The sequence below is a fragment of the Ursus americanus genome, chromosome 22, assembly GCF_024610735.1.
Source record: "Ursus americanus isolate L20-20 chromosome 22, mUrsAme1.1.p, whole genome shotgun sequence".
NCBI lineage: Eukaryota > Metazoa > Chordata > Mammalia > Carnivora > Ursidae > Ursus > Ursus americanus.
This window is the reverse complement of record NC_142148.1, coordinates 4,546,083-4,573,938: the sequence shown is the minus strand read 5'-3', so window position 1 is coordinate 4,573,938 and position 27,856 is coordinate 4,546,083. Positions and strand designations below refer to the sequence as shown.

General features: G+C 46.5%; 1 protein-coding gene across 7 annotated transcripts; it reads left to right on the top strand.

Annotated features, from left to right (window-relative positions):
• Positions 1-1,536: 1,536 nt before the first annotated feature.
• STX16 (syntaxin 16) lies at positions 1,537-27,587 on the top strand. Of its 7 annotated transcripts, none has more exons than XM_045808398.2 (9): positions 1,537-2,392; positions 10,285-10,296; positions 17,176-17,283; positions 17,673-17,813; positions 18,700-18,865; positions 19,946-20,037; positions 20,597-20,740; positions 21,961-22,041; positions 24,480-27,587. In XM_045808398.2, the coding sequence occupies exons 1-9, from the start codon at positions 2,312-2,314 to the stop codon at positions 24,582-24,584; spliced, it is 930 nt and encodes a 309-aa protein (XP_045664354.2). In that variant the 5' UTR covers positions 1,537-2,311; the 3' UTR covers positions 24,585-27,587. The 7 variants fall into 7 exon arrangements, with proteins under 7 accessions (XP_045664354.2, XP_045664352.2, XP_045664353.2 ...); XM_045808396.2 differs by having other exon boundaries at positions 1,537-2,443; XM_045808404.2 differs by lacking the exon at positions 10,285-10,296 and adding an exon at positions 16,936-17,051 and having other exon boundaries at positions 1,539-2,392.
• Positions 27,588-27,856: the final 269 nt, after the last annotated feature.

Sequence of the window (27,856 nt, the reverse complement as noted above, 5' to 3'; positions counted from 1 at the left end):
CACGTCCGCGCCCCCCGCCGCCGGGCTCTGCAAGCCGCAGCCCCTTCCTCGCCGCGGGCGCGCCAGCCCGCTCTCCGGCGCTCTCGTTTCCTTTGCTTGTATGCGTTTTTATATTCCCCAACGGTGTTTTTAACGTTCATTTTTAGTTTCACGAGCGCCGCATAGGCACATTCTCCTGTCGAAAAGGTTGGAAACGTGTGGGTAGCCCCGGCCCGGGACCCCGCGGGCTCCCCAGCGGTCTGGGCCGAGGCTGGCTCGGCGCCGCCGCCCGGGGAGCCGGCCCCGGCCGCCGGTTCTCGCTGCGAGCGCCGCGCTCGGCACGCGGGAACGCTCGGAAGACACACGCGTGTGCAAAGTTTGGTCAACGCAGGAGCACATGCAGGCGTGAGGGCCCGCTCCCGGTCTCGGGGCGACCTCCCGCCGCGGGGACCCCACAGCCGAGCCCCGCCGGCACTCCCGCGGGGGTCTCGGCTCGCCCGGCCCTGCCCGAGACCCCCCGCCCCGGGCCCCCGGGAGGCGCGGCCGCCCGGCTCCGCGACCCCGGCCCGCTTGGGCCCAGACCGCGCCGGGGTCGGGCCTCGGCTCGGGGCGCCCGTGGGGCGGCCCTGGGTCAGACGCTCGGCGGGGCTAGGGCCTCGGTTGCCCGGCTGACCCCTGCTCGCGGCGCTCGGGCTCGGAGCCCCTGCCCGCAGCCTCCCGCCCCGGGGCATCGGGCGGCGCTTCGGGGGCGCGGCCCCGCTTGACCGCGGGAAAGCGGGGCACGGGGGGCGATTCGGGGGGCACCGTAGGGGCGCGGGGCCAGGCCCAGCACGCGGCGCCCGGGCCCACTCCGCAGGAAAAAGTCGTTCGGGGGCAGGGTGGGGGGCTGTCCAAGTTTCGGGGAACTTTTCCACTTGAAATTCTACAACCCTGCAGTGCCCCCTACAGAAAGCGGCAGCCGGGGAGGGCAGGCGCCCCCCACGACCCCCGACTGCCAGCGGCGGCGCGGCCCAGGCGGCCTGGAGCTCTGGCTGTTGCTTTTTTTTTTTTTTCCCCCTCTCTCTCTCCTGGTTGTTTTTCGGATACATCTTTTTTCAGAATCGGAAAAAAAAAAAAAAAAAAAAAGTGAGCGCGAGCCGCCGCCTGCAGTGGAGCGTGCTCGGCCTCCAGAGGCAGTCGTCTCCAACTTTTCCTCTCCCGCCCCAACTCCGCGCGCGCCTCAAACTTCGCCTCTGCTGGGGCCCAAATTTGCCTGCCGCTCACCTCCACTCTAATGTGCGCGCCAAGGCCCCTGGCAGCGGTTTGCAGCCGGGGGGGCCCACGCTTCCGAGGCTCAGGCCTGCCCGCTCGTGTGCTTCCCCGAGCCCGGGCCCAGTTTGGAAAGGGGCAGCGGGCGCCCCGGGAGAACCCCGAGAGAGGGCGGAGCGCTCCCGCGCCCTGGGGCAGGGGGGCAGGGAGCTCCCGCGCCCGGAACGTTGCGAGCTAGCCTTCCGAACGTCGCAGGGGGGCACTCGCGAGGGACGGACAGGAAGAGGGCCAGGGGGGACGCCAGAACCCGGGACCACAGCACGGAAACGGCCCGGGGCTGAGCTGCAGTCAGATCCGGGGATGGAGGGAGCCGGAGAAGAGGAGTGAGGAGGCCGGGGAGGCAGGCCCTGCTGCCCTCCTGGAGGCCGGCAGGCCGCTGTAGCAGTGGAGGACCAGGCCGCCCAGAAAGGGAAGGGGTCAGGAGGTCGGGCCCGGGCCTTAGCAGGCTCACACAAGCCCCAGGAAGGGAGGGCCAGGCGCCCTGGAGTTCAGGGCCCAGGCCTGCCCCGGGTTGGCCAAAGGAGGCCTGGGCCAGGCCTCTGGTGGGGAAACTGAGTCAGAGGCAGGCCTCAGGGCACGGCCTAGACGCGTGTGAGCCAAGTTAGGGGTAGGGGCACAGACCCTTGGGGGTCTCAGAGACTAAGGGGGGTAGGGGGGCTTCAGGGCCTCCCAGTCCAGAGCCGGATTGGCGAGTTAGACGCTTGTAGATCCAAGGTTGGATTGGGGTGGGGTCTCTGGGACGTTGGCTAGCTAGGCAAGGATTGGGGGGATTTAAGTGCTTAGAGATCGAAGGCAGGCCTTGAGTAGGGGGAGTCAGACAATTGGAAAGCCTAGGTGGTTATTTGGGGAGGGGTCTCTGCGCTTTGGCGAGGCGCAAAGCTGCGCCCCTTTGGCTGGAGGCCTCGTCCAGAGAGGTTTCTGTGCAGGGTGGGCCGCCTGGGCCAGGCCACGAGAAAGAAAGTGAATAAACGAGGACTATAAGTGGGCGGGGGGCCCCTGAGAGGGGGGTCACAAAGGGTGAGACATGGCCACCAGGCGTTTAACCGACGCTTTCTTGTTGTTGCGGAATAATTCCATCCAAAACCGGCAGCTGTTAGCCGAGCAAGTGAGTAGTCACACCACCTCCAGCCCTCTGCATTCACGTAGCATTGCTGCGGTGAGTCTCCCGGCGGCCTCTCCGACACACGCACCGTGTGCACTGCGGCTCTGCCTGTCTGTCTGTCTCTGTCTGTCTCTCTGTTTAAAAAAAGAAGATACGAGTAATAAGACGAAGAGTGGTCGGAAATGCCAGGTCCGCCGGCTGGGTCCGCGGACGCGCATAACCCTGGATGGGGAGAGAACAGTCTGAGGCCCCCGCCGCAGCGCAGCCTCGCCCTCTCCTCCGCACTTCCGCAACCCCCCCACCCCACCCCTCCCCGCCCCGGCCGTCCCCGCGCGACCGGCCGCCTCCAATTTACATATGTTTTAACACGAAGATTTGGAAAAATTGGGGCCTTTCCGAAGCCTTTTTGTTTCGTTTTGTTTCAGCCCCCCTCCCCCCACCCCCATACGGGGCCTCACTTTGGTCCTCGTGGCCGGGTTGCAGGCTCGCAGAACCCAAATCCTTGCAAATGAACGACACCCTCCCCCAAAATGAGGAAACAGTGGGGTTGTGTGTGTGTGTGTGTGTGTGTGTGTGTGTGTGTGTGTGTTGTGTTTTGTTTTCTGTTGTTTTTTTTTTCTTTTCCCACCCGTTTTCTTTTAATCGCCTGGCCGCCCTCGGTGTGGCCGCGTTCTCTATGAATAATTGCCTCACTGTTTTTCCTGGGGGCTCGTGTTTGTGAGACCGTAAGGTGCTAGGTTCTTCGTTTTCCATTTCCCACACAGGAAATTAAGCTTTTCCCTCCATTCGAACTTAAAAAAAAACAAACAAACAGGGTGTGTATGTGAAAATTAACCTTCAAACTAGCACATGGTTTTTGATGTAATTAACCTGAACCTTTCTTCAGCCCAGCAGCAGACTCTGTCCTGGGGAGGAGCTGGGAAGATGACTGAGGTGGTTTCGTTTGTTTTTGATGAGGTCTGCTTTCCCTTTCTGAGCTTTGGTTTCTTGCTCGGATAAATATGGGGACGGGTCTGCATGGTCTCTGCAAGACGATGATTCGCTTTGGAATACCTTAAATTGAAAACTGAAGTTATGAAACTAGTTGGTAATTGGGGGGCTCCTTGCTGGAGACAGGCTGGAGACAGGCTTGGAGAAGGAGGGAAATAAAGTCGCCCCAAAAACAAGACTGGGAGGGATTATACTTGAAATATACAGCTTTGGGGATATCACACTGATTTCACCTCTTAGGGACCATAATTGCCTTTTAATTTTTTTCCTTTATGACTTTACTGAATGCTTCAGAAAAATCATGCCATGTGTCTTGGTTATTGAAAGAGCGTCCACAAAGACGGTTTTTCCTTTTTGCAAATCACAAGTAGAAAATGTCTTTGGCCATATTGCTCCTATAGAAAAACTATTTTAAGCCGTGTGAACAGTTTGAGGAATAAGATCGTGTAAAGTCAAGTCCAAAAGCATAGAAAACAGGGATGGAGTGTGTTTAGATTTTTATTTACTTAAGAATTGGAAAGTTTTTTCCTGCATTTGTTAACTGAAAGAAATGGTGTTATACTGAAATAAGGGTAAAAGGACACGGGCTAATTCCAGTGCTGATTTTGGAAAGAATGTTCTGAAATAAGCCAAGAATTAGAGAGTAGAAACCAAATGAATAAAACTCCTCAATGGAACTTTAGTTTTATCAAATAAGATGTCAAAATTGCATATTCCTTACATGGCTTGATTTTATGCTACTGATGGGAAAAAAACCCCACAGAACTAAAACCCACATTAATGTTTCTAAGGTATCGGTTTTAACTTATTGGAAAACATTGTTTGCTTTTAAATTTTTAATCGTATAAGATTCAAAACACCCTGTACCGTTGGGTAACGTGAGACTTTTATTATTGTTATTATTATTAATCATTAAGTCAGACAGTTTAAGAACCTGGTGTCTAAGCCGGGCGGCTTTTTAAAAGTGCATCTTTAAGTCAAACAGATTTTTTAAATGGTCTTCTAAGTGAGGCAATTAAAAAACACATGTGTAAGCTGAGGCAGATAATTAAATATGGATAGCTGGAGTATACAATGTGGAAAAACGGATATGTCAACAAAAGGTGCAGATCTGTGTAGCAGACTCAGACAATTTCTTGAAAATAGATTTCTGAATCAGACTCCACATCTAAGATCATTAAAAAATATTTTCTCTACTTTTACCATTTAAAATATTACATGCTTAGGTTAGTCTATTTGAAATCTTTCTCAGATTGTAAGCAATCAGATCATGTAAAACATCCTTATAGTCAGTTCAGAGGATCTAAAAAACAGAATTTGCAATTAAACAAAAATGGTTTGCTTAAGTTAGAATTTAAAAAGAAAACACACATTCATATTTTTAATTGTGTACATTAAAAAAAACACATGGCATGTCAGATTTTTCTGAAACGTTTAGGGGCAAAGTATTAGATCTTCAGTTTGCTTACAATTGATTCAACAGAAACTATTCTGCACACACACCACACACACAGAATCAAACGTGGCAAGACGTTAACATGACTAAGTAGAGAGTATAATTCTGTCGACTTTTCTGGAAGTTGGGAAGGTGCTGTAAACATTTTAGGGGGAAAGCCATGTCTAACACAAGTTTTTAGAACTTTATCAAGTAACTTACGCAGTGTGTCTAGCTCATAGAAATGTTAACACCTCGTTTCTGAATTGCAAATTTCAAGACCATGTAACAAATCAAAGAAAATCATAGCTGTTAAATTTGAACGTGGACTGGGTTTTAAGTGATACTAAGAAATTATTAGTTAATTAAACTAATTATAATTAAGTTTGTTAATTTTATTAGAGGTACCTACTGAAATGTTTAGTAGTAAAATGTTAAAATGCCACTTTTTTATATACTTAACCCCCCCATAAATGAAACAAATAAGGCAAAGTATTACTGATTGTTAAGCCTGTTGAGGAATATGTGGGGTGGCCTTATACCATTTTACATACTTTGCTGTATGTTCGAAAAATTATAAATAAAAACTTAAAAGATAGATACAGGTCATTAAAAACGTGAGTTATTTTTAATTAAAAGGAGACAATTTGTAAATATGTAAAACTTGGGTAATTAAAAAGGAAGCAACTAAATTCTAGAGTTTAACTTAATTTAAAAAATCATAACCTGGAATTTCTAGTTCCTGGTTAGAAGAAAAAGCTGCGGAAGTTGATTTCAGTGTGTGTGTGTTACCTCACACACGACCCAAAATCAATCAGTCAATCACACTGAACTGATAGTTTGGGGGGGGTTGGAGGGTTTTTGTTTTTTTTCAAGTTTTAAATCTGAACGTTCACATCCTTATTAAAGGAAACAGCTATGGAAATTGTCAAGTCGTATGCATGCGTGCATCTCACACACCTCAAAACAAAGTACACCTAAAGCCGTATCGTTCGAGAAACTTAAACATGCATTTTTTTTGCATCCTGGTTTGAGGGGGGAAAGCAAACCCACAGAAGTCGGGTGGCGGTGATGGTGGGCTTACTGTGTGTCCCTGTATACATGCGTACTAGAACAGGTCTGTGCGGCACTCAGGCAAATACGGCACAGCCAAGCAGGAGTTTCAGGAGGATGTACAGCGACAAAACAGAGTCCCGAGGGCCGGCAGAGACCTAAAGGTCCCTGACCCGACATCCCCTCTGTGATAACCCCTATGCCTCTCTTCCTTGACCACATTCTGTGATGGCTGTAGGAAATTCCAGCAGCCAGTCACTCCACCTCTTGTGCTACAAAAAAAAGCCTTTGCCCATATGAACCCCAACTCCGTACCTTGTATCCTGTGGTCCTAGCTCTGGTTCTGGCCCTCGGGGTCTCTGACACGGGAAGCCTCTTCCTTCTGCATGATAACCCTGCAGCCTTCGCGTTGCCGGGAGCTTTCTCGAGCTCAGCAGTCCCGGCTCAGACAGCCTGGTTAAGTTTCTTGCCTGTGAATGAAACCTAGTGTTTCTGTATGCGTTTTCAAGTTTAGCACCCAGAGCTGAACAAAATTCTACTTAATTGTGTTTTTGCTTGTGTTGATACTAGTAAAACTAATTGTTAGAAACAGACTGGGGTTTGATTTTTTTAGGCGTGGAGCAAAATGCAGTGGTTGGCATTTCTCATTCATTGTGTTTGGGCCTCAGTGTTGGATCCCCCATCGCCCTTGTGCCCCAGGGCAGGTGTGAAGTGAAGGAAAGAGCGCTGGACTCGAAGTCTGGGAATTTAGGGTGTTTAGGGTTACGTCGCTCTCTCTGGTGACCCAGAACGTGTCTGTAGGCAAGCTTTTTAAACCCTTCCAGCATCTTTTGCCTTATTTATAAGTTGAGGGGTTTGAGTTAGGTGATTTCTAGGGGCAGTATGGATTCAGCAATGCTTTCTTGAGTTCTGTTTCAGTACACTGTTTCTCCTGACCCAGGCACACAGCCCTAGCTTTCATTTGTAAAGGAGACGTAGTCAACGACATCACTGTGCCGGTTAGCCCAGTGTCACGCAGACATCCTGGGAAGCAGCTTCGGTACTTTGCAGAAATGACGTTGACATCGTTTTGGCCAAGTGCGGGTTTTAAGGCACCACCTCATTCAAGCAGTTACAGGCAGCTTGGCTTGAAGAAGCCGAAATGAATTTACAAAGTAAAATAATCATTCCAAAAAACGTGTAGTCTTGAATGAATGAATGATAAGTAATTGTTGAGTTGCCGTTCCGATCTGAGGAGGTGCTGTAGGACGTGCGTGATTGCCTTTGATTTGGAGTGGATCTAATAGAGGGATTGGAGCGACTTGTTAGCGCTTACTGCCTATCTATCCTCTGGTTGAAAATAATGCATAATCTATAAATGGAAGCTGGAGTTAATTGGTCTTAGATTAGTTTGAAACTAGCCCATTATTTTTAATAAAACATGGTGTGCTTTGGGGGGTGAAAGATACTCAGGATTAACTAAGGTTGTAAGAAATCTGAAGTCCCTTTTCAGTCTTGGCTGTGATATTCGCCAAGATTTACTGAGAGTTTACTGTGTGCCTGGCACTGGGCTGTGGGCATGTGGGCGCTTTCCCTGTGCAGGCTCATTTCACCCTCACAGAGCTCTGTCACATGGGCGCTGTTGCTTTTCTCATGATCCAGGTGAGGGAACTAAGGGTTGCAGGAGTCGGGAGCTCGCCCAGCGTCACCCACCTGGTGAGTCAGGGTGCTGGGATGGGGCTTCGGGCGACCGTGGCCCCAGAGCCCTGTGCTAACCCACTGGGCCACAGCAGTTGTGGCCGCCTTTCCAGGACTCGTGGTGCAGGTCCTGGAAAATGGAAGGACCCATTGTTTACATCTTTTTTGTTTGTTTGTTTTTTTCCTTTGTCTTACACCAGGCTACCATCTTTGTTATCTCCCTTTACAATCATGCAGAGTCCATTTGTACCAGCAGATTGAAGGTTCTAGTCCACACCGAGTCTGTTGGAAAATTAATCCTCTGTCTTTGGAATCCAAGTATGAAATCATTGTATATTTCTCTTTAGATCCATGTGCTTTCCTGCCTCTAAAGATTCTCTTTGAGCAGTGAGGCTTACTTGAGAATAAGGGTACTTTGTTGGATAAAAGTGAAGCAAACTTTTATTTGGGAGTAACGGAAATACAGTAAATAGCACTATCGCATAGCATAGACCTGTGCTTCCAGCTCCGTTTGCTCAACTTTCCCAGACTTCCTGAGTAAACACAGATGCGTTTCCACTTACTTTTCAGTTTTATGTAGAAAGTTCTTCAGACTATAAATTCCACATGCTGCTTGGAGTTTTCAATATTTGCTTGATTATATGCCATGGGCAGGTCAGAAACCTAGATTTAGACATTATAAAGATTTAGAAGGTGATGATGTGTAGTTAACGTGTTTTCATTTGGCTGTATTTTGGTTTTTCCTGGTGGTAATTCTAAATGTTTTAATTTGGGTCTTGACAGAATATTCTGGTACTTTGGTGACTGGGGGAGTTTTGAAGGCCTTCTATTTTTGAGTAGCAAAATGTGGGGGGACTCTTATAAAAGATGACCTTCTGAATTCAGTTCCTGATGTGGTGTGGTAGTAGCTGCCTATGGCTAGGAATTCCCTGCGTTGTTAATGAAATTAGAGATGCTGGAAGCTGAGGTGGAAGGAGACCTGAACACCTGGGTCTGTCCTCATCTCAGCCATTAAGCTCTGGGACTTTGGGGAGGTGGGTTTATACATTTTGAAGCTTAGTTTTCTTATGTGCAACAGAATGAGTCTTATCTAGCCCATGGTTCTGATTTCACCTCTTATCAACTAATAATTGTAGAAACCAAAAGACCAGGGTGTGTGCTTGGTTAATAATCCAAGAGGACAGGCTCCTGTGTAGCAGAGATCTTCACCGTGGCTTGCAGCAATACTTGGTTCAAAGATTAGGTGCCAAGGAGCTGCTGAGGAACAGGCAGATGGACAGGCTGAGATACCGAAGTTAGGGCTTTGCCCTGTGCCTTGTTTTATTAATAAAAACATTTCAGTGCTTTCTTGATGAAAATGTTAAGCTTTTAAAAAATACAAACATTTTCTTTTTTTCTTTTTAAAGTAAAAGGTAATTAAGTCAGATTTCCATATGACACTATCTTCTCTATTAAAATCTTCTCGTACTACTGTTATGGCAGGGTGTGTATATAAATCTAGTTCTCTTTGCTCTCGTAGCAAATTGTAGAAGGAATGAAGAGGACTTTCAGCTTTCTATAATGTCAGCTTAATTGAATTTTTACATGGAGGAATACTGCTTGATTACACTTTTTATTACTGTCATTGTTTAATAATATTTTGGCCCTGGTAGACCAGTTTCATTTGTACTATGAATTTTTAAATAAGGAAGTTATGTTTTTTTAATTTTCTAAATTTACTGCTAAGCATAAAAAAAACCACAGTTGATTATTGAAATTTACCACTAATTATTTCACTGATCAATACTGCAGAAAAGGAAAAAAAGACCTAGTTGTTTAGATTATCTATCATTAGTACATATCTGTTCAGAAGATAGAGTTCCATGTTGATCTGAAAAAGGACCTTTAGTTGTAAATTGAAACTCAATCCTCTGGCTGCCGGTGCTTCTTCCTTCCTTCCTAACCCCTTTAAAAAATCTCTCCTTACCTTTCTGTTTTGTTTTGTTTACTGCTTTTCTAATAGCTTTATAAAGAACTATGTGCTTTCTAGACTAATAATAATATATGGCAAGCAAATGGGAAGAGTTTTTCTCTTACCACCTGTGTCTCTCTCCAGGGAAGAATGGTTTCTCGGCTTGCTTATTACCACGGATAAAGCCGTGTCTGCGGGATTGAATTTGTAGAGACCTTACATGTGTGGTCACTCAAATATTATCTGAATACAGCCGTAGACGATTTTTGTGGGTTGTTCATTTTCTAATTTTGCTGCATTTGCAGGGCTGATTTACATGCTAAAATATACACTTACTTGACATGGTAAAACTGCATTTTAGCTTTGCTTTCTTATTTTATCTTCCTAAGGGAAATTTAGAATATTGTGTGTGATATTTTTTATTTATGAAACAGATAGGTATTATATTTTAGTGAAACTAAAGCAAGTGTATTTTATTTGCTTTATTGTATTTTAATTTTTACAACTGTTTATTGTTTCCTATCTCATTCATTGAAACAACAGTCACAGTAAATTAAAAAAAAAATATGTATATTGATGTAGCTCTTTTTTTTTTTTAAAGGAACAATCAAAAGGGGGAGATTTTTTAAATGCCTGGGTTAGTGGATCTGTATTTGTAGTCAACTTTAGAGTTGCTTAAGATCAAGGTGTTTTCTCAACTGACCATACCTTATCTGTCTGTCCCCATCCTTCTTTTCTCTTTGCTCTCCCTAACTGGATGGGACTGATGGGAACAACATCTCTCTTCAGGAGCTGGATGAGGTATTGTGTTTTGAATATTTTTGTATGTTAGTTAATAAAATTACGTCTGTTTTTTTTTTTTCTGAAGTCTTTGGTCATATACAGAATGCTAACAGAGCTTATATATATTTTAGCATTTATCTTGATTACCTGTAATTGTTAGGCTTAACAATTTAATCCTCAGGATTTATTTAATATGCTTTCACACCAGGTAAATTGGTGGTTTAGAGAAGGGTTTAAGGAACTGTTATTTACTGCTCTTAGGAAAGTGTCTCAACTTTGGCAACAGTAAAGGTTGAGCCTTTTCTTGAAATTCCAAAAAGCCAGATTGTTTTTCGGATTATGTGTGTAACTCATGTGGAGTGCAGAAGGACATGATGTGAGGGCAGAGCCCGAAGGAAGGAGGGCTCAGACCCCGCAGACCTGCCGAGGAGGCCTCACAGCCCCTGTTTTTGGGGGGAAGCCAGTGACCCTCCGTGTGTGCTCACTGAGCTTGGCATTGCAGGGTCCGCTTTCTGCCCCCTTCCCAGCAGCACACTTTTGGCCATTTCCTGACTTAGAGTTCACCTGGAAGATGGAGAGGGTGCGTATTCACAGCACTTAATTCTAGAAGCGCTAATGAAAGGGTCGAGGTAAAAGGAGATTGAACTGTGGCTGTCCGTTTTGTGTCTCCATTACCCATTTCAGCGGCGAAGGGGTAAAAATATTTTTTCTGAGGGTAGACCTTTTAAAAACAGTAACGGAAGGGGGTGTTTTTTGGTTTTGTTTGTTTTAATTTAGAAGTCCGACCAGTGAGCTGGGATTAGGGTGACTGTCTTCAGAACTGATGGGACTCCTCACTAGACGGTTAAGACCTACCTGTGAGTTCTAAAATCTTTTTTAACTAGTTGATAATAGCAGCAGACGGGGAACAACCTGAGTACCCTTCATCGAGAACTGGTGAAACACAGGAGACAGCTAGCGTCTTGACTCTCCGTCCCCGAGGGCCTCAGCACATGGAGCTCCCAGACCGATCGCCAAGTGCGAAGGAGCCTGGTGTCAGAGAGCGTGCACGATGCCATTCCCGCTCTTTCCGTGTTTGGTTTTGAGAAGAACAACTCACATCGATGCTTGTGTATACTTAGACGATTTCTTAAGAGACACAATGAACAGTTCACAGTGGATACCTTCCAGGAAAAGTCTGGGATGGAGGAGAAACTTCCTTTCTATAACGTGCCCTTTTCTTAGGTTGCATATCTATTTTTAAAACCCGTGCATGTATTACTTTGTCATTAAAAACAGGACTTAAAAACACCTGCCCTTAAGCGGGTAGCTCACTGAGCCAGGTGCCACGACCTCCCTGCCACTGCCCGGTCTGGGCCTGGGCCCCGGGCCCAGGAGGCAGAAGTCGCTGTAGCGCACGTAGGGAGGTGACGCGTCCCCGGTGACACGGCGGGCAGGATGCCCATGGGTTTGCTGACCAGACTCGAGTGGCATTAAGGTCTGGGGGCTTAGAGAAGAGGCCTTGTAGGATAGATGTTACACCTTCCTGAACAGTTTGGAGATGTGGGGCCTGTGGCCCCCAGAAGGAAGTGTGCGATGGGGGACAAAGAACAACTTAGGCTGAAGAAGCACTGACCACTTTCACGTGAGGGGCACATCTAAAGTCATGTTACATAGGGGTCTGCTCTCTGAGCTGATTTCCAGTCTTTCCTCCTTGCACGGTAGGAGCTAGCAGGCCTTCCTTCTTTTCTTCTGAGCTTCTGGGTGTTTCCAGGGGCTTTCCGCATTCTGTCACGAGAGACCCTAGGTGCAGAGCCACTTCGCCACACACACTTCCCGTGCTGTTGGAATTCTCTGAACACAAAATCCATCCTCCAGTCTGGGTACACATGACCACCTCCTCTCGAGCACTTCACTTGGCCCTTCATGTCCTTTGTTCAGAACTGTTGTATCTTTTATGAAGTGTAGCTTCCAGAATTGTATTTTATTTATTTCCTTCCATTTATTTTTTGTTGACTCAGCTAATCATAATTGTATATTTATTACTATTAATTTCCCAGGGACTGAGTTAGGAGCTGGGGATGATTGGGAATGGTGTCCAGAGCCTTGCTTCCCCAGAGCTGCAGTGGGGCTTCGAATCAGTGATTCTGGGGATAGTGAGAGTGACCCCCCAGTTCTGGGCATGAGGTAGATGGAAGCCCACCCCTTTGTAGTTGAGGCCTGAGCAGACTCTCCTGACTGCGTCCCTCGGTCTCCCAGAGTAAAGCCAGCTGGTGGCATCTTGAGTATGTCCACGTTAGGTCGTCATTCTTCTACTTAGATCAGCTTGAAAATCTGCACCCTGGGGATACTGCTCTTCTTCCTTCTCCAGAAGTACTGAGTGAGGTGTCCCTAAGGAGGATGCCCACCACCATTTACTCTCTTACCCAGAGAAGTATCTGGCCCTCTCCTTGGCTCCCTGCCCTAATCTACGTCCCCTCCTATAACAAAGTCATCTCCCAAGCTGTTGGGTTTTTAAAATTCATAATAGGACATAATAAAAATAAATTACAAGAAGTAAATGTCGAGCTCTCAAACCACATAGCCTGGGCAGGGCGGAGTGATATAGTGGGGGTACGGGGGCCACAGGCTGGGCCCACTGGTCACCTGCTGAGAAAGTCTCTATCACAGTGGGCGGGGGGGGGGGGGGAGCCGGCGGCAGGTGGGGTGAGGGGTGGAGCAGGGGCTCAGTGTCCATATTTGTACAACAGGGGGCAGTCCCCTCTAAAGACTTGTTGGGGTACAGAGATGAATTCAGTGGAAGGACACCACCGACAACGCAGGCCATCATTGCTCCGTACTGATTTTTTTTAAGGATGTGTATAATAATTGAGAAGAAAGGAAAATCAGTAACTAGCAGCATTTATATCTGTCTGGATGGTATGATTCTCTGATTCCTTATTTTTATATTTTTTGTACATTTAAAAAAGTGTCTGTTTTGAACATTTATTTTTCATAACCAGAAAAAGTAATCACTATTTTAAAACTATCACAGATTTTTAAAAGCACACAGTAGTGCTGACATCCCTTGATTCTCTTTTATCCATATGCTTATTCACTCCCTCAAAAATTGAGATTTCTTAAGCCTAATTGTATATTAGCAAAGTCCTCGAGCTGTTTGAGCCCCATGAGTTATGCCTGTTTCCTGACTTCATCGTACGTGTTCCTTAATTGTCTCACGTGGAAGCGAGAGTGGCCCAGCTATAATTTTCAACTTCCCTTCTGGACTTTTTAAATGTTCATTGCCACAAACAATCCAGAATTGTCAGTATTATTTTTTGTTACCAATGCATTGTGGCTGAACTTAGTTTATTTTTTTTTAGATGTGGGCTCCGGGGGACGGGAGGGGAGTGTGTCTGACTATGCTAATCTCAGCAGAGGCTTTGCCGCATCCTTAATCTTACAGTACACTGAATCAGCCTCCTCGTAAAGGCAGGGTTTCCTAAGAGGAGGAAGGCTCTATATTTGGGGCAGCCAGATTTATAAGATTCTGTGTCTGTGCGCGTTCCTTCCGTAGATGAAGAACTCGTCCGTGCTGTCTGGTGCTCTTTAAAGGGACGAATGTCAACGTCTAAAGCGGATCAAGGGCAAAAGATAACATTAGTGAGACCAGTAGGAAGCCTTTCTGGTGTGCTGTTTTGAGCTTCTGTTGGAATTTTCCTGTGGTGGCAACCCTGGGTTAGGGTCACACACCCCCACAGTTCTAGGAGGACAGAGCCACAAATCAGACAAGAATTCTGAAATTCTTAATTCTCATAAGCACAATTTTTACTAATTTTTTTTTAATTTAAAAAATAGGGGAAGATATTTTGCTTCAGAAGCACAAGTTCATTTAAGGAAAGCTTTACAGACCAGTATCCTATACTCAGAGAGGGGCCAAGTTGAAATTCAGCAAGGATGAGTAAAGAGAATTAAAAACCTGGCAGTTTTTTAAAGCCTGTATGGACTAGAATGGCACCTTGAAAACTGATACGTCCTATGTCTTAAAAAAATAAGAAAACATGGTTTCAAATGTGAAGTGAGGTTTCTGAAACTGAAAGGGTGATTGTTTTGCACTTAAAATATATATTTTTTAATGTTCATGTTTGCTCCTGTTTCAAATCATTGACATTTATCTTCAATTATGTTTACTCTTCTTAAAACAATGTGGTTTTTAAATTTTAAATTCATGCTGATAAAATAATGACAGATTTCATCTGAGTACTGCTGAATTTCTTTTTCATCATGAGCTATGGCTATAGACTGTGTTATGAAGAGGACAAATTTCCCCATATTTCAAGTTGGCAAAACCCTGATACACTGTAGGGGATGCTAGGGCCAGCTTGGCGTGCTGGCATCTGTCCCCTTCGGGTAGGGGCCTCTTCATTAGCAGGCTTCCTTAGAACATTTAAAGAGAATATGTTTGCTCCAGTTTTAATTTACATGCATTTTGGGGGGGAACACAACTCTTGTGTAAAATTAAGTTCTGCTTAGAAAAGGTGAATCCACTTCAACTGACTTTTCTCATTTAACAATTTCTCATTTGTTTCAGATAAAGTGATACTAATTACTATCCAGATAAATTTAGATAAATACCATCTCTGTCTCTTTTTTAGTTTAATATATTTGTAAAAACCGTACAAAATAAGATCATGAGTTTAAGAACCATAAATAAAACAAATTATTATTCTATTGAAAATGCTATAATAATAAACTATAGTGGATTAGATAATAAGCTGGTGCGTGGAAGTACTGTGACCTGTGAAGAAGTACCTTAGCAATTTTGGGTTTTGCTTTGTGTATGCAGCTGGAGGCTCAGGTTCCAGTTCTGCTCCAGTGGGCCCACAGCTCTGTCCAGCACCTGCTGTGCGTCTGGCAGACGCTGGGATTGGCTGTGTGGCTGGTCACTGTGCCCTGCACCAAGTTGCATACCTTTTGGTGACTTTGGAGCAGGAGTTTGAGGAATGAACAGCTCTGCTGCTCGCTGTCTGTCCCTGCTCTGTATAGGATGAGGTCCAACCCTCGTCGCCACACCCACGGAGGGTCAGTGAGGGAGCCCGCTTTGTGTTGACGCATGTGTGCTCACTGGGAGCCTGACCTGTAGTCCCTGGTCCCGCTGGTGGGGACTGGGGCTGAGGACTGTGTTTCCTGGTGGTGTTTCAATCTGAAGTCTTGTTGTCCTGATTTGTTTTCTTAGCAAACTGCAGTTATATTTCACGGGCCTGCCGAAGTGATGGGCAGCTTGTGGGGTAGATGGGGCTTCTGGAGTCAGCCGACCCGGTTTTAATCTGTCACATAATAGCTTTGTGACCTTGGGCAAGCTATTTAACTTTTCTGAGTTTCAATTTCCTCATTTATAGATTGGAATAATAGTTCCTAGCTCACCTAGTTTCTGTGAGGTTGAAAACAATAAAAAGAATATAAGATCCTTATTAGTGAAATCTTAAAAAACAAACAGCGTGGCCGTGGTTGAGAATTACCGCTTCTTGGACTCAGAGCCCCAGATCGTGCAGGTTGGATGACACACCATTTGTTTACGACCTGAAATGACACCGTGGTCCTGTAGGGTCCACGCGGCAGTGGAATGCTGGTGACTTAATCACGACTCACAGATGCTCTGGGAGCAGTTACGAGGATCCTGGTCCCTTCAGTGTGGTCATTGCACGCAGTGTGATCCGTGAACTCGCAGAATGCCCTAAGCCCATGGGGGCAGAACTGGGCGGGGGGGTGGGGGGGTGGAGATGCAAGACTCCAGTTTGCTTGTAGGAATTTTGCTATAAACTGTTCAGGATTTAGGGCTTATTACTTGAAGAATTTTTTTAATGTAGGGTTTTTTCCCTTATGTTCTGTTTTTTCCCTTTATCTGTGGATTTTTAATTTTTGCCTTGTTCCTTTATTAGAAAAGCAAGCAAGTATTTGCTGAACGAATGAAAAAATAAATTTAGATAAATGCAAGGAAGGGGGAGAAAAGCCATGTAAATTCCTCACCCAATTCTGCAGTGTGGTTTAGAGAACCTGCAGAGTGTTACCCACGTAAGACTTTCACCCGCTGTTTTCCATCATGTTTTGATCATCTTTTGGATCTTTGGAAACTGGCAATTAAAATTCTGAGCTCCGGAGGGCACCTCAAGATTCTTTCAACCTGTTCACTGCCTCCAGGCAAGAGAGCAGCTTAACCAAGCCAGACCCACGATCGCCCTCCCCATCTTCAAGGCTTTCTAAGACAGTGTCTTATATGGGGAAGAATCAACGGGAGCTCGTGGTATAAGTGAAAACGTTGCCTGTGGACATTGAGCGGAAGAGGGGAAGCGGCAGTCAGGATCGCATTGAGATTTTTCAGGAATGCTTTTGCCAAATGGTGGGTCATTTGCTAATTGTTTTAGGCAGTTCTTTCACACGTTTTAACACATGGTTAATGATCTTGTGACCAGGATAACTGGATCAGCCCCATTTCCGAAATAAGCTAAACGTGTGTAAGTGAACCTTGCTCCTGTCAAACATTTTGTGTGCGTTCCATTTGTCGCCTAGTATTTTTATTTAACTTGTATCTGATCGCATTAATTTCTGAGGTTCATGCTGTCTTATCATACGTAGTACTAGTACTAAGAGGTCTTTTCTGTCAAGGATCTTTTGTTGATTTTCTTTATTACATTTCTATAGCCAGATCAAGTCAAATTCATGTTCACAAGTATGTCCAAGAAAATTAAGAACTGGTGCATGAAAAGATAGGAAAACAGTCCCAAATCCTAGCAGTATCAGAGCAAGCTTATGATCAGGCAAGTGCACTTACTCCTACGTTTTTTGGTCTTCTTAGGGAGCGACATTTAAGAGGGTGTAAGAGTGTGCTTATCAAAATGGAATCTGAATAATTTGTTTTAATGTCCCTCTCTTCCCCTGTAGCTTGCTGACGACCGTATGGCTCTGGTGTCAGGCATTAGCTTGGATCCAGAAGCAGCCATCGGTGTGACAAAACGGTCGCCACCTAAATGGGTGGATGGAGTGGACGAAGTAAGTGGGATGTTCGTTTCATCCTTTCTTATTTCTTTAAGTAATTGTGATGCCGACATTTGTTAAGATGTCTGCTGTGAAAACTGATTTGGCTACCCTTGAATGCATGTCCCTGGAAATACTTTGCCTTAGGTTTATTCCGTTCACACACCACAAGAAAGGGTATGTGTGTTCGTGATCTTGGCGTTAGGAGTAGCTACCTGGATTATAGAGAGAAACTGAAGAACTGTAGAACGAGGAGTGGTATTTGAATTAAAAGTTGCTCACGCATCAGTGAGCCTACAAGTTGGCTGAAGCCTGGACTCTGTCCTTGAGTGTAGCTAATTGTCTAGGAGGCAGACAGATGCCTGGCAGGCATCAGTGGAGTCCTGGTGATTTCATTTGTTTAGATACAGTACGATGTTGGCCGGATTAAACAGAAGATGAAGGAATTAGCCAGCCTTCATGACCAGCATTTAAACAGACCCACCCTGGATGACAGCAGCGAGCAAGAGCACGCCATTGAGATAACCACCCAAGAGATCACTCAGGTGAGGATGGAAGTGGGTCCCCAGGTGGGAACGGGCATTTCCAGCCTTCTGAGCCTCTCGAAAGCGATAACGTGGTACAGACTCTAAATCAGATCGCACTTCCCAACCCCAAGTTCACAAAGGGACGTGAGGCCCTGAGCTCCCCCAAGAGTCAGCATGTGTCTTAGAGGAGCGGGGACTGTTTTCTCAGTTGTTGGTAGATACCGCTGTGGACGGATTTAAAAATGTGTAACTTTTATTGTGTACTAGTGCTTACAAATTATTCCTGTTAAAAAATGGTCCTCACGATTGGAAAAGGTTGGGAGCCGTTGCCCTAGACTTGACTATATTAGTATCCTCGAGAAACTTAGTACGCTAGAAAAATTCCTTGTGAAATGCTCAGTTTGAGTAATTTTTTAATAGTTTGACTGCTGTGTGAACTTCAGTGGTTTACATTTGCGGTTTGTTCGCCTCCTGGTGCTGCTTACCCGGGAAGGGCCGGTGCTGTGGGAGAGCGCTGGGTGTCGGAACGTTCCAGTTCTGCCTCTTCGCAGGGTAACAGCGCTGTGGTTCTCATTGAATCCCCTGGCCCCGGTGTTCTCATCTGTAAGATGGGCACAGTCGTATTAATTACTAATCCCTGCCCCAGGGTGGTGGTGGGGATCGAATGAGAAGGTGGCAACAGAGCAGCACGTGATGACGGAGCCTAAGCACGTGCGCCCGGCAGCTGTCACGTGTGGGTGTTCCTGCGGGTGTAAATGAGGCCTCCGATGACTCCCGTCTGGTGCCCTTGCCCGACGCCGGTCTGTGCGAACAGAGCAGTCCCCAGCGGCCGGACGTGTGTGCGAAGGCGCCGGCACTTGGGCTCCTCCCCGGCCTGCTGTGAGCCGTGGGCCTGTTCTCCCAGCTCTTCCACAGGTGCCAGCGCGCGGTGCAGGCTCTGCCCAGCCGGGCCCGCAGGGCCTGCTCTGAGCAGGAGGAGCGGCTCCTTCGCAACGTGGTGGCCTCCCTGGCGCAGGCTCTGCAGGAGCTGTCCACCAGCTTCCGGCGCGCACAGTCGGGCTACCTCAAACGTGAGTGTCACCAGGCCGGCTGGAGGGGTTGGGAGTCGCGCAGGTTCTGGCACTAGCATCGCGGACCGCTTTTTGTTTTCATCCTTCTTTTTTGCTGCTAGTTCTCTGTTTCCTCCTGTACCCTCCATCGTTGCCCTTCGGGCACATTCGCACCTTCCGCGGCATAGGGCAGCTCCTGCGCCCGCCCGGCCCCCATGCGGAATGCTGCCTGGACCGAGGCTGGGAACCGGTTATCGGGATAGTTCACGTGCAAGAAAGCACAACTGACTCTGTGTCTGGTGTAAAGAATTTGAGAATCAGTGCAGCGCACTTGTAACACATGTAGCTTTCCAGATGTTGGGTTGGGGGCAGCTGATAACAAATGGGCCGGATAACTTACAATCCCAGGAAAGCTTCCTGTTTGCTTTGAGCGCTGAAAACCTTTTCGGGGAGTAGTGGAACCACTGGCTGCTTGCTGCTTGGCATTGGTGACCCATTCGGCCTACCTGTACTTCCTAGACAGTGGGAAGTCCGGTTTTGGCCACATCCACGTTCAAGTTACCTCATAAACTGGGTTTTCCTTTATTGCCATTGTAATCAGTGATACCCCCACATACTCAAAAAAAAAAAAAAGAAAGAAAAACTAGTCCCCCCTCCCTCTGACAACTTGCATATTTGTATTTTAATTTCATTACTTCTGAAATTTGATTAGGGCCATTTAGAATTGTTACTTAGAAATGCTTCTAGAGAGAAACACTGATTTTGTTTAAAAAGTGTTTTGTAACAGCAGTGAGATGAAGTATTTCTCCCTTACTTAGAGATTCTCAGATTGTGTTAAGTGTCATTTTGTCACTCACGTGGCTTCAAGTGACTTGTGCATATTTATAGTGTGATTTTTGTCTTGAATAACCCCCAGTGCTTGCATATTGTTATCTGTTTATAATCCTTTACTCTCCCCCCACCTCTGTTGGAGATAGGCTTCTTTTAAAGCTATCTCCATTTTGACTGTTGAGTTTTACTCTAGATTTCCCCTTTTTAATGGTGGAACAGTAACCAGGATGGTTTACATATTCGAGTAAAGTGAATTCCTATCTATGATAGGCATGAAGAATCGAGAGGAAAGATCCCAGCATTTTTTTGATACGTCAGTACCACTAATGGACGATGGAGACGATAATACTGTTTATGACCGGGTACGTGAAGGGGCTGCAGGATTGACTGCTGTGCATTCGCGCTCCGCTCTCTCCCTTCTCTTCATAGACCTGTAACATCCGTGCGATGCCAGTGCGTCAGCGCTGCCTGACTTGTACATCCGTCAGGTCATTTCTGCAGCAGGTGGAAGAACAGTCATGGGGGCCATACTGTTTCTTCCTTTCTGTAGGCTGCAGGGAGGCCTTGTCATCTGCCTTCCAGAACCTTCGGGAAAGTGCTCTGCACACCGCACGTTGGGAGGAACCCAGAGAAGCGTGGGGTTACCCCCGGTGGTTTGCTGCTCAGCCCTGTGTGGCTGCCGACGGGGGTTCTCTTTGTGTCCCCTGCTTTGGCCCCTGGTGCTTTCGATCCCGCTTGTTTTAGGAATTTGGATCTTTCCTGTCAGGGAAACATAAGTGCTTCTGTGTTGTGTTTATGTGCTTTATAGAAGTATTTTCAGAATTCGTTCTTTAAATGGTATCTGCAGTGGTACACCGTACCTTTCTGGTGGGCGGGGGGAGAGAATCTAACATACAAATCCTGTACTTCTTGTTTTGCTAGAGTTTTACAGACGACCAGTTGGTGCTGGTGGAGCAGAACGCGCTGATGGTGGAGGAGCGGGAGCGGGAGATTCGCCAGATCGTGCAGTCCATTTCAGACCTGAATGAGATATTCAGGGACTTGGGAGCCATGATCGTGGAGCAGGTATGTGGCTTATACCTTCCTCGTCATTGAGTTTTCCTGCCATGACGTCTGGTCCTTCTGGAGACTTTCGATTCTGCGTTCCTGTTGTGAAGCAAAATTTGACCCTACTTCCCCCACTTGTGTGTGTATATTTGTGTGTGTGCTATACACTCACATAGATATGTAGTGCAAATTATATGCATATACTAATGCCATTCCCCATAAAATTACTGATAACCCTTTATTTTTTTTAAGTAAAAAGAAACATCAGTAGAAGCTCTCCTATTCTCTGCCCATACTTCAAGGATGCTCATGGGACCACCCTACTTTGGGGTCTGGTGGGTTCTGCCCCCACTCAGCAGTGATTCTGGCAATAGATAAGTTTTCCCTTCTAATTTTGGCAGGTTATTGTGTAAGGGCAACTGGAACCACTAGCTTTCAAGTAGAATTAAATTGTTTGTTCACTGTTACAATCTGATTAGGGTATTTTATTATCTTGCCAGCAGGGATTTGGGTCCTGATCCCCCTGCAACCAGCTGCACAATGGAGTGGTGAGGCCATGCAAGATCTAGTTACAGTAATTACTCCCGCCGTTCCCAAGGAACTGCTCTTGCTATCTCTTCTGATACAGCGTGTTCCATTAAGAGCCCTGTTCCTCCACGTAGCCTGGTGTTCCCTTCTTTCTGTTTGAACCGACAGATTAAACAATTAAAAACAAAATTCTCCTTGAGGCAAACGTGTAATTTTACATGGTGGATTGGAGCTCACCGTCTCTGCTCTGACCCATGGAAACCCGTGTTGACGTTTACAGACGTGATAGTCAATTTCCAGGCCTAATCATAACTGGGTCTAGCTTCAGCAGGCTTCTCTGCTTACTTGAATCCAAGTATTTAAGCAGCACATGGGCATAGAAGTCAGCCCTTTGCTTCTCAGAGCCTATTTCCACTGAACCGTTTATTTCTTAAACCCTAGTAAGTCTGAGTATGGCATATCTTAGACTGGCTAAATCCAAAAAAGAAACCTCAATTTGTCAGTATTTCTTTCTCATGAGTTAGACTTTATTGTAACTAACACAGCACTCTGCCATTGAGCGCCTAATATTGCTTGATGATGGATTCCAGGGCTTTCCGTGTGTACCTTCCCGGCAGCCGTTGCGTAAAACAGATAATCCTGTGGATAATGATGTCCGCAGTTCCGTGTCCCCAGCTGTTGATCGTCTGTAACTGTCATTTCTTACTCAGGGTACAGTCCTTGACAGAATTGACTATAACGTGGAGCAGTCCTGTATCAAGACCCAAGATGGCTTGACACAGCTTCACAAGGTAATGTCGTACGTTTCCTCAGCGGAGAGTTTGGGAGCTGTTGTCAGATGCCCAGGACTCTGAGGAGGGGCTCCCAGTGGCAGGACGCTCTCATCCCGCGTCAGGGTAGTCAGCGCCGACCACGTGGGACCTTGTCATCCCACCGCAGGGAATGACTCCAGGGGCTCCTTGCACTTGGATTTGAAATGGCTGAGAAGTCCCTTCTGTGACCGGAAATCATAAAGGAATTGGGCATTTCCTCCTTTCAGAAATTATTTCCTTCTTTGAATCTTCTTGTTTTAGGAAGTCAAGGGAATGGGCATTTGCTAGACGTGTGTTGAACATTCTGTCTGCTGCTTGTTGCTGCTGACTCAGGTCTCTCTGGCTGTGACACGTTTCTGATGAATTGCTGGTGGGGGATCATTCTGGAGCAGATAAAAATCTCATTTTCCCTTTTAATTACTGCAGTATATCGGTGTGCTACCTTGAGGAAAGAATAGTTTGTTGAAGTGAGAGTAGCTCTCTTACTCTTGGCTAATAAGGTAGCTATTTTCGGAATATCTTTCATGGTATTTGTTAAAAATAACTGGGAAGCATCTTAGAAATCTTGTCATCGGTGATGAGAAACACGCATATGCTGCCGAGTGGCTCTCGTACATAATTGGGTGCATGTTTCCTTTAAAAGGAATGTTAATACTTCACAAATACAATAAATTCCGTCCATTTCCTTGTAGCTTTGAGACCCTGTGATATTTGTAGCCATATAATGAGCATTTTTCCAGTCCACGAATGGACTGCTCTGTCGCTTTTCTGAAGCCAGTTGCTCTCTCTGGCAGGGGCGGCCCCGTCTGACAATGATGTCAGGTTTACAGAAGGGGAGACCTACCGAGGTCTGACCGGAAACCCTTCAGTCTCTCTTCTGTGTGCTCGCTGCCACAGCAGGGCGGGGGGAGCCCCCAGCACGTGATGGAAGGAAAAGGCCTGCCTTGGTAGGCAGAGGGCCTCTTGAGCAGTTAGATTCATTTTCCTGCCAAGCCTTGTGTAGGAAAAGGGTGATAACTAACTTGAGTTTCCCACTCCATAATACCCAGTTTCTGATATGCTGTTGAATTATGCATTGGTTTTGAAGTTTCTTAAATAAAAACTACTGAAACATGTTTTGTAATAAAGCACAGATAAAGGGCAGAGCTTTCACCGCGGGAGTGTAAAGTCTAGTGGGAACTAAAAATTTTGTTTTAGGTTCTGCTTTATAAATCATTTTGAGAGGCTTTAAAGTGTATCATTTAGTATTGGCTTCCCTGGTGTTCTGGGTTCCTTATTAGAAAAGTAAGCATGCTCCGTCTTATCTCTCAAGTCACATTGCTGTCAGTGGCATGGCTGGCCGTTTCCTTGGCAGTCACCTCGTCCGATGAAGATTGAGCCTTGGGAGTGGCTTCACATGGGCCGGACTCTCAAGACAAGTTAACCTGTCTGTCCTGATGTTTCCTCCTGGTTGATGAGTGGTTCCCAGTGGGTGTGTAGGCTCACTTAGGAAACAAAAGTACCAGTCAGAAGGTTGGTGGGGACCACAGAAGTAAAATAGAAGAGACTGGATATTCTCAGCAGACGTTTCCATCAAGCTGTCTCCTTGGTGTCCTTCCCTGTGAAAGAGCACCGCCTGGGGAAGGACAGGGCGTGCTCTCCCTGGATGTGGTGAGCGACACCCTCCTTTGTCTGGTCAGCCCCCAGGAGCCCAGGTGGGCATTTTTGCGTTTGTGCACAGGAGGCGTGGTGTGCCTGAGGGTGTGGCCCCCAGCCCCGCCCCGGGGCCTCCGGGCGGATGTTGCCGGTGCGGAGTGCAGCGGCTCCGGTCTGTTGTACCAGCAGAAGCGCAGCGAGAGATTATCTCAGGGAGGCTCCTGCTGCACTTGAGACCCATGGGGCACACTCTCCCATTCCTGCTTCAAAGGAGTGTGTTCTTGTTTCCAGCATCGGGGGGAGGGGGGCAGAAAACCCCCCTCGGGCGGGCCGTCAGTTCCATACCCGCTGGCTGGGGTAACCCTAGCCTGTTGTTGGAGGTCATCGTGAAGGAGGTATGCGTTCATCGAAGAACCGTGTGCAGAAACGGGAGGCCCTCCTTGAAAGTGGTTCGTCACAGTCAGGGGAGGGAGGAGGAGAAGCGGGTCCGCCTGACCCTGAGGCCGACCTCAGACTCCTCCCGCCAGCCTCTGTCTTAGTCGTGGATCCCCGCCCCGTGCTTCCGGCGTCCAGGCTAGCTAGGGAGCGCCAGCCTCGTGGAAGTTGTGCACTCGCGATGATTAAATTTGCTGGAATTGGTGGAAGGGATTATAATGACGTGACGTAGCCCGTAGCAGAGATGCCAGTTATACAGCTAGACCCGCGAGCCCAGGACTGGAAACAAGCGAGGCTTGATTTTGGATTTTTGGGAAAATGATGGCCTTTTTCCCCTCTCTCTGTAGGCAGAGCAGTATCAAAAGAAGAATCGGAAGATGCTTGTGATTTTAATATTATTTGTCATCATCATTGTCCTCACTGTTGTCCTCATCGGCGTGAAGTCTCGCTAGGCGTCCATGGGGCTGCGTCTGCCGCCCGCGTGGACTCCCGGGTGCGAGGGGCTCGGCCGCCGTGCGGGCACAGCAGAGGCGCGGGCTGCGGACCGCGGACCACGTGGGGCAGCGAGCGCTGGCCTGGACTCCTCGTCACAGTCGTGCTCAAGCAGAGGGATCGGGCTTCTGATTTTCCTGCATTGTCAAGAATTTAAGGACCTTTGATACTGCTGCAGAATAGAGATTGAGCTCTGTCATCAGTTATAATATATATTTTTTTTAGAAAGAGAAAGTGAGTTGAATGTTTACGGGCACTCCACAGGCCGGTCGGTATCGTATGTGCATATGCTATTTTCTTAGCCTCATGTCGGAGCAGCATGTTAAAATAATTTTTGGAAACATTTTTTTTAAAACCATCTGGTTTTTAAGAAATTTGGTACCAAAAATTTATGAGTAGAGGCAAAAATGCCTCTTCATCTTTCTCTGTATATTTTCCAGTTGAAAACAAACTGAGAAGCCCTTTAAGAATTTATAATCCGTTCCCCATTAACTTAATTTAGCTTTTCCATCACTGTTAATGATCAGAGTAACAAAGTGTGAAAAATAAGAAACCATCATTGATGTTAATTAACACATTTAGATGGGCCAGTTAAAACAGCTTCATAAGTTTAAATTAATTGTAAATGGACTGTCCCTCATCTAGAATCTGTGCCCTGCGTTTTCTGCTGTAAACCAAAAGGGGTTACTAACAAAAGCACCTAAAGTTAAAAGTTGGTGATTTGAACCAACCTCACGTGAAAACATGAAAATGGAAGATGGGCAGTGTCACGAAAGTCACCAGAATCAGCCAGTGTGTCCCTGTACTCGTCCCCAGCCGTCCTCGCTCAATCCATTACTTATAGACTAACCGCATAATGGCCTGTTCAAACCAGACACCATTTAATGAACTGTGAATTTACACAGAGGCCATTCTAAATGGGTCACCCCATTTAGGATTAGTGGATCTCAAATTATTAACCAAACATCACTCCATTTCAAAGTAAAATATTCCACCAGTGGTATGATTTATCGGCTCTTCCACGGCTGCTTAACACGCCCAGAAAGTAGGCATGTCCCTGCAGATTGTGAAAATTTCGGTTAGGAGGTCCCGCAGTTGTGTGAGCGTGATTGAGATCGCCAAAGCAGGACTTTGCCGTTTACTTACCTTTCATCAGTATGGTGCTCGACTATATTCCTGGAACTGTGGAAATGTGGAAAGTGATGGCAACTTTGAAAGCTGAAGTTGTTTGTGTTTTATTGGGTCTTGAGACACCAGTATCTTTTTAATGGTCTTTGTACAATTTTCGATGGCTTTTCCATTGTTTTTTTTTACCTCCTAAAAAGTTTGAGAAGAACATGACTTCATTAAATGTGCTGTTTTCTTTGGATCAGTTGCATAAAACGTCCTCTTTAGAATTGACTTTAAAGTTGTTTCCAGAAACTTAAACTCAAGTCCAGAGGTTCAAGTCGTCCAAACAGATAGATCATGGTCTTAATACCCAAACCCACACGCCAGCCTTCCCTTCCCAAGTCTGTGACTCCAGGCGGCCGCTGGTTTTCTTATTACTGATGTGGCTGTAGAATGATCTAGGGGTGCCCCTGGCATTCAGGAAATCGCATGGTATTCCCTGACAAACAATTATTTATTAGGAAAAAAAGTCAGGGAATATGAACCCACCACCTCCTTGATCACCCCTGAAACGTGGGGCTTCTACAGATCTTGCGAACAGCTCTAGGCATTGTCTACTCACAGCAGATTTGAATCCAGTGGCGGAGTCAAGGTGTTCCCCGAGACCAGCTGCTCCGAGGAGCGGGGCGCTCTGCAGTTCCAGGCTCCTCCCTCCCTGATGGTCTACAGTGGCAATACTGGACTACTGGTAAAGCTTTCAAAGTGCTCAGTCTTACCCTTGAAGGAAAGTGACCCTTTAAGAAAGGATCACCAAAAAAAAAAGAAGAAGAAGGGATCACCATTTATTTTTATTTATTTTCAGTAAATAGGGGTGATTGGGGTTGGTTTCTGCTCCCCACCCCTCACCCCATTTGGGTAAAATGATAGATCTAAATAGACATGGTGTTAAGGATCTCGAGTGGTCTGAAGCCGGCACGGTGCCAGCGAAAGCCCCAGCGGTCTGCTGCCATTACCTTGTCCCACGGCGGGGAGCGGCCCCAGAGCCTGGGTGCCGACTTGCCCGGCTCCTCAAAACACTGTATTTTTCTTTTGAGCCTTTATTAGGGAAAGATCAGCAGCCTTGGGGGAAGTAAGAGAAAATGGGTAATGGAGTCCTGATACCTCAGGGTCATTCTTCCCCTCTGAAGGAGACGGGCTCCTTTTCCTGCAGACAGCCGTTGTCTGTGGGAAGGCCGAGCCGTCCCTCTCTGTCGGGCTCTGGTGGTAATGCTCGCCAGCCCGGTCCCTCCCCTCGCCTGGGATGCGAGCAGAGAAGAGGGCCAGCAGGGAAAGCTCCTTCTGGGCACCCCTGGGCTCAGCCACTGGACATCTGCCCCCTTCAATGTGTCCTGGCGTGGCTCCTTGGATGGGACTGGAGAGGAGAGGAGAGAAGTCAATGTTTACCGTCAGGTCTCCAAAGCTTCTGATCTTTCCCGAGATTAGTAACTGAAATCTGCTGTCTCTTGTTGTATTAATTTGGGGGTGGGGGGGTTCTGGCTTCGCCATGGGCGTGAAGCAGTGTATGTCTCTAATTTAACGGATTTACCGCTTTCTCTGCTAATTGAGAGAGCATTATTTATTTGTTTTGACACAAGTGCTTTCAGTGTTTTATCCTAGCTAATGGCTTCTTAAAGGTAATAAAACCCTTCCAACCTAATTGGTCAGATAAGACTTTTTTTTCTTGTGTGCTTAAATAAAGCAATTAGCAAAGCACTTCTATCCAAAATGACTTTTTTTTTGGTCCTTTTTTAAAACTAATTTACTGTTACTGGAAACTTTTTGTACAATAAAGCAATCATGTGGATTAAAGAACATCCTGCAATCCTAGTATTAATTTTAATGATGGGGCTCACGTTTTCTTTAAGTGCGTCTGTGTTACGGGAGGGCCTGGTCCATTCTGTGATCGTTTGGGCCAATGACTGTTTATTTTGTGTCTGAGGCCTTGCCTCGGTGTCGGAAAGTCCATCCGTCTGCCTAACGGATGCTCGCAGAGGGACTGATCTGTCTGCTGTCCAATATACAACAGGGAAACTGTCGAAAAGGCAGACAATTATTTTTCTTATGAAAATGTATGCTTCATATA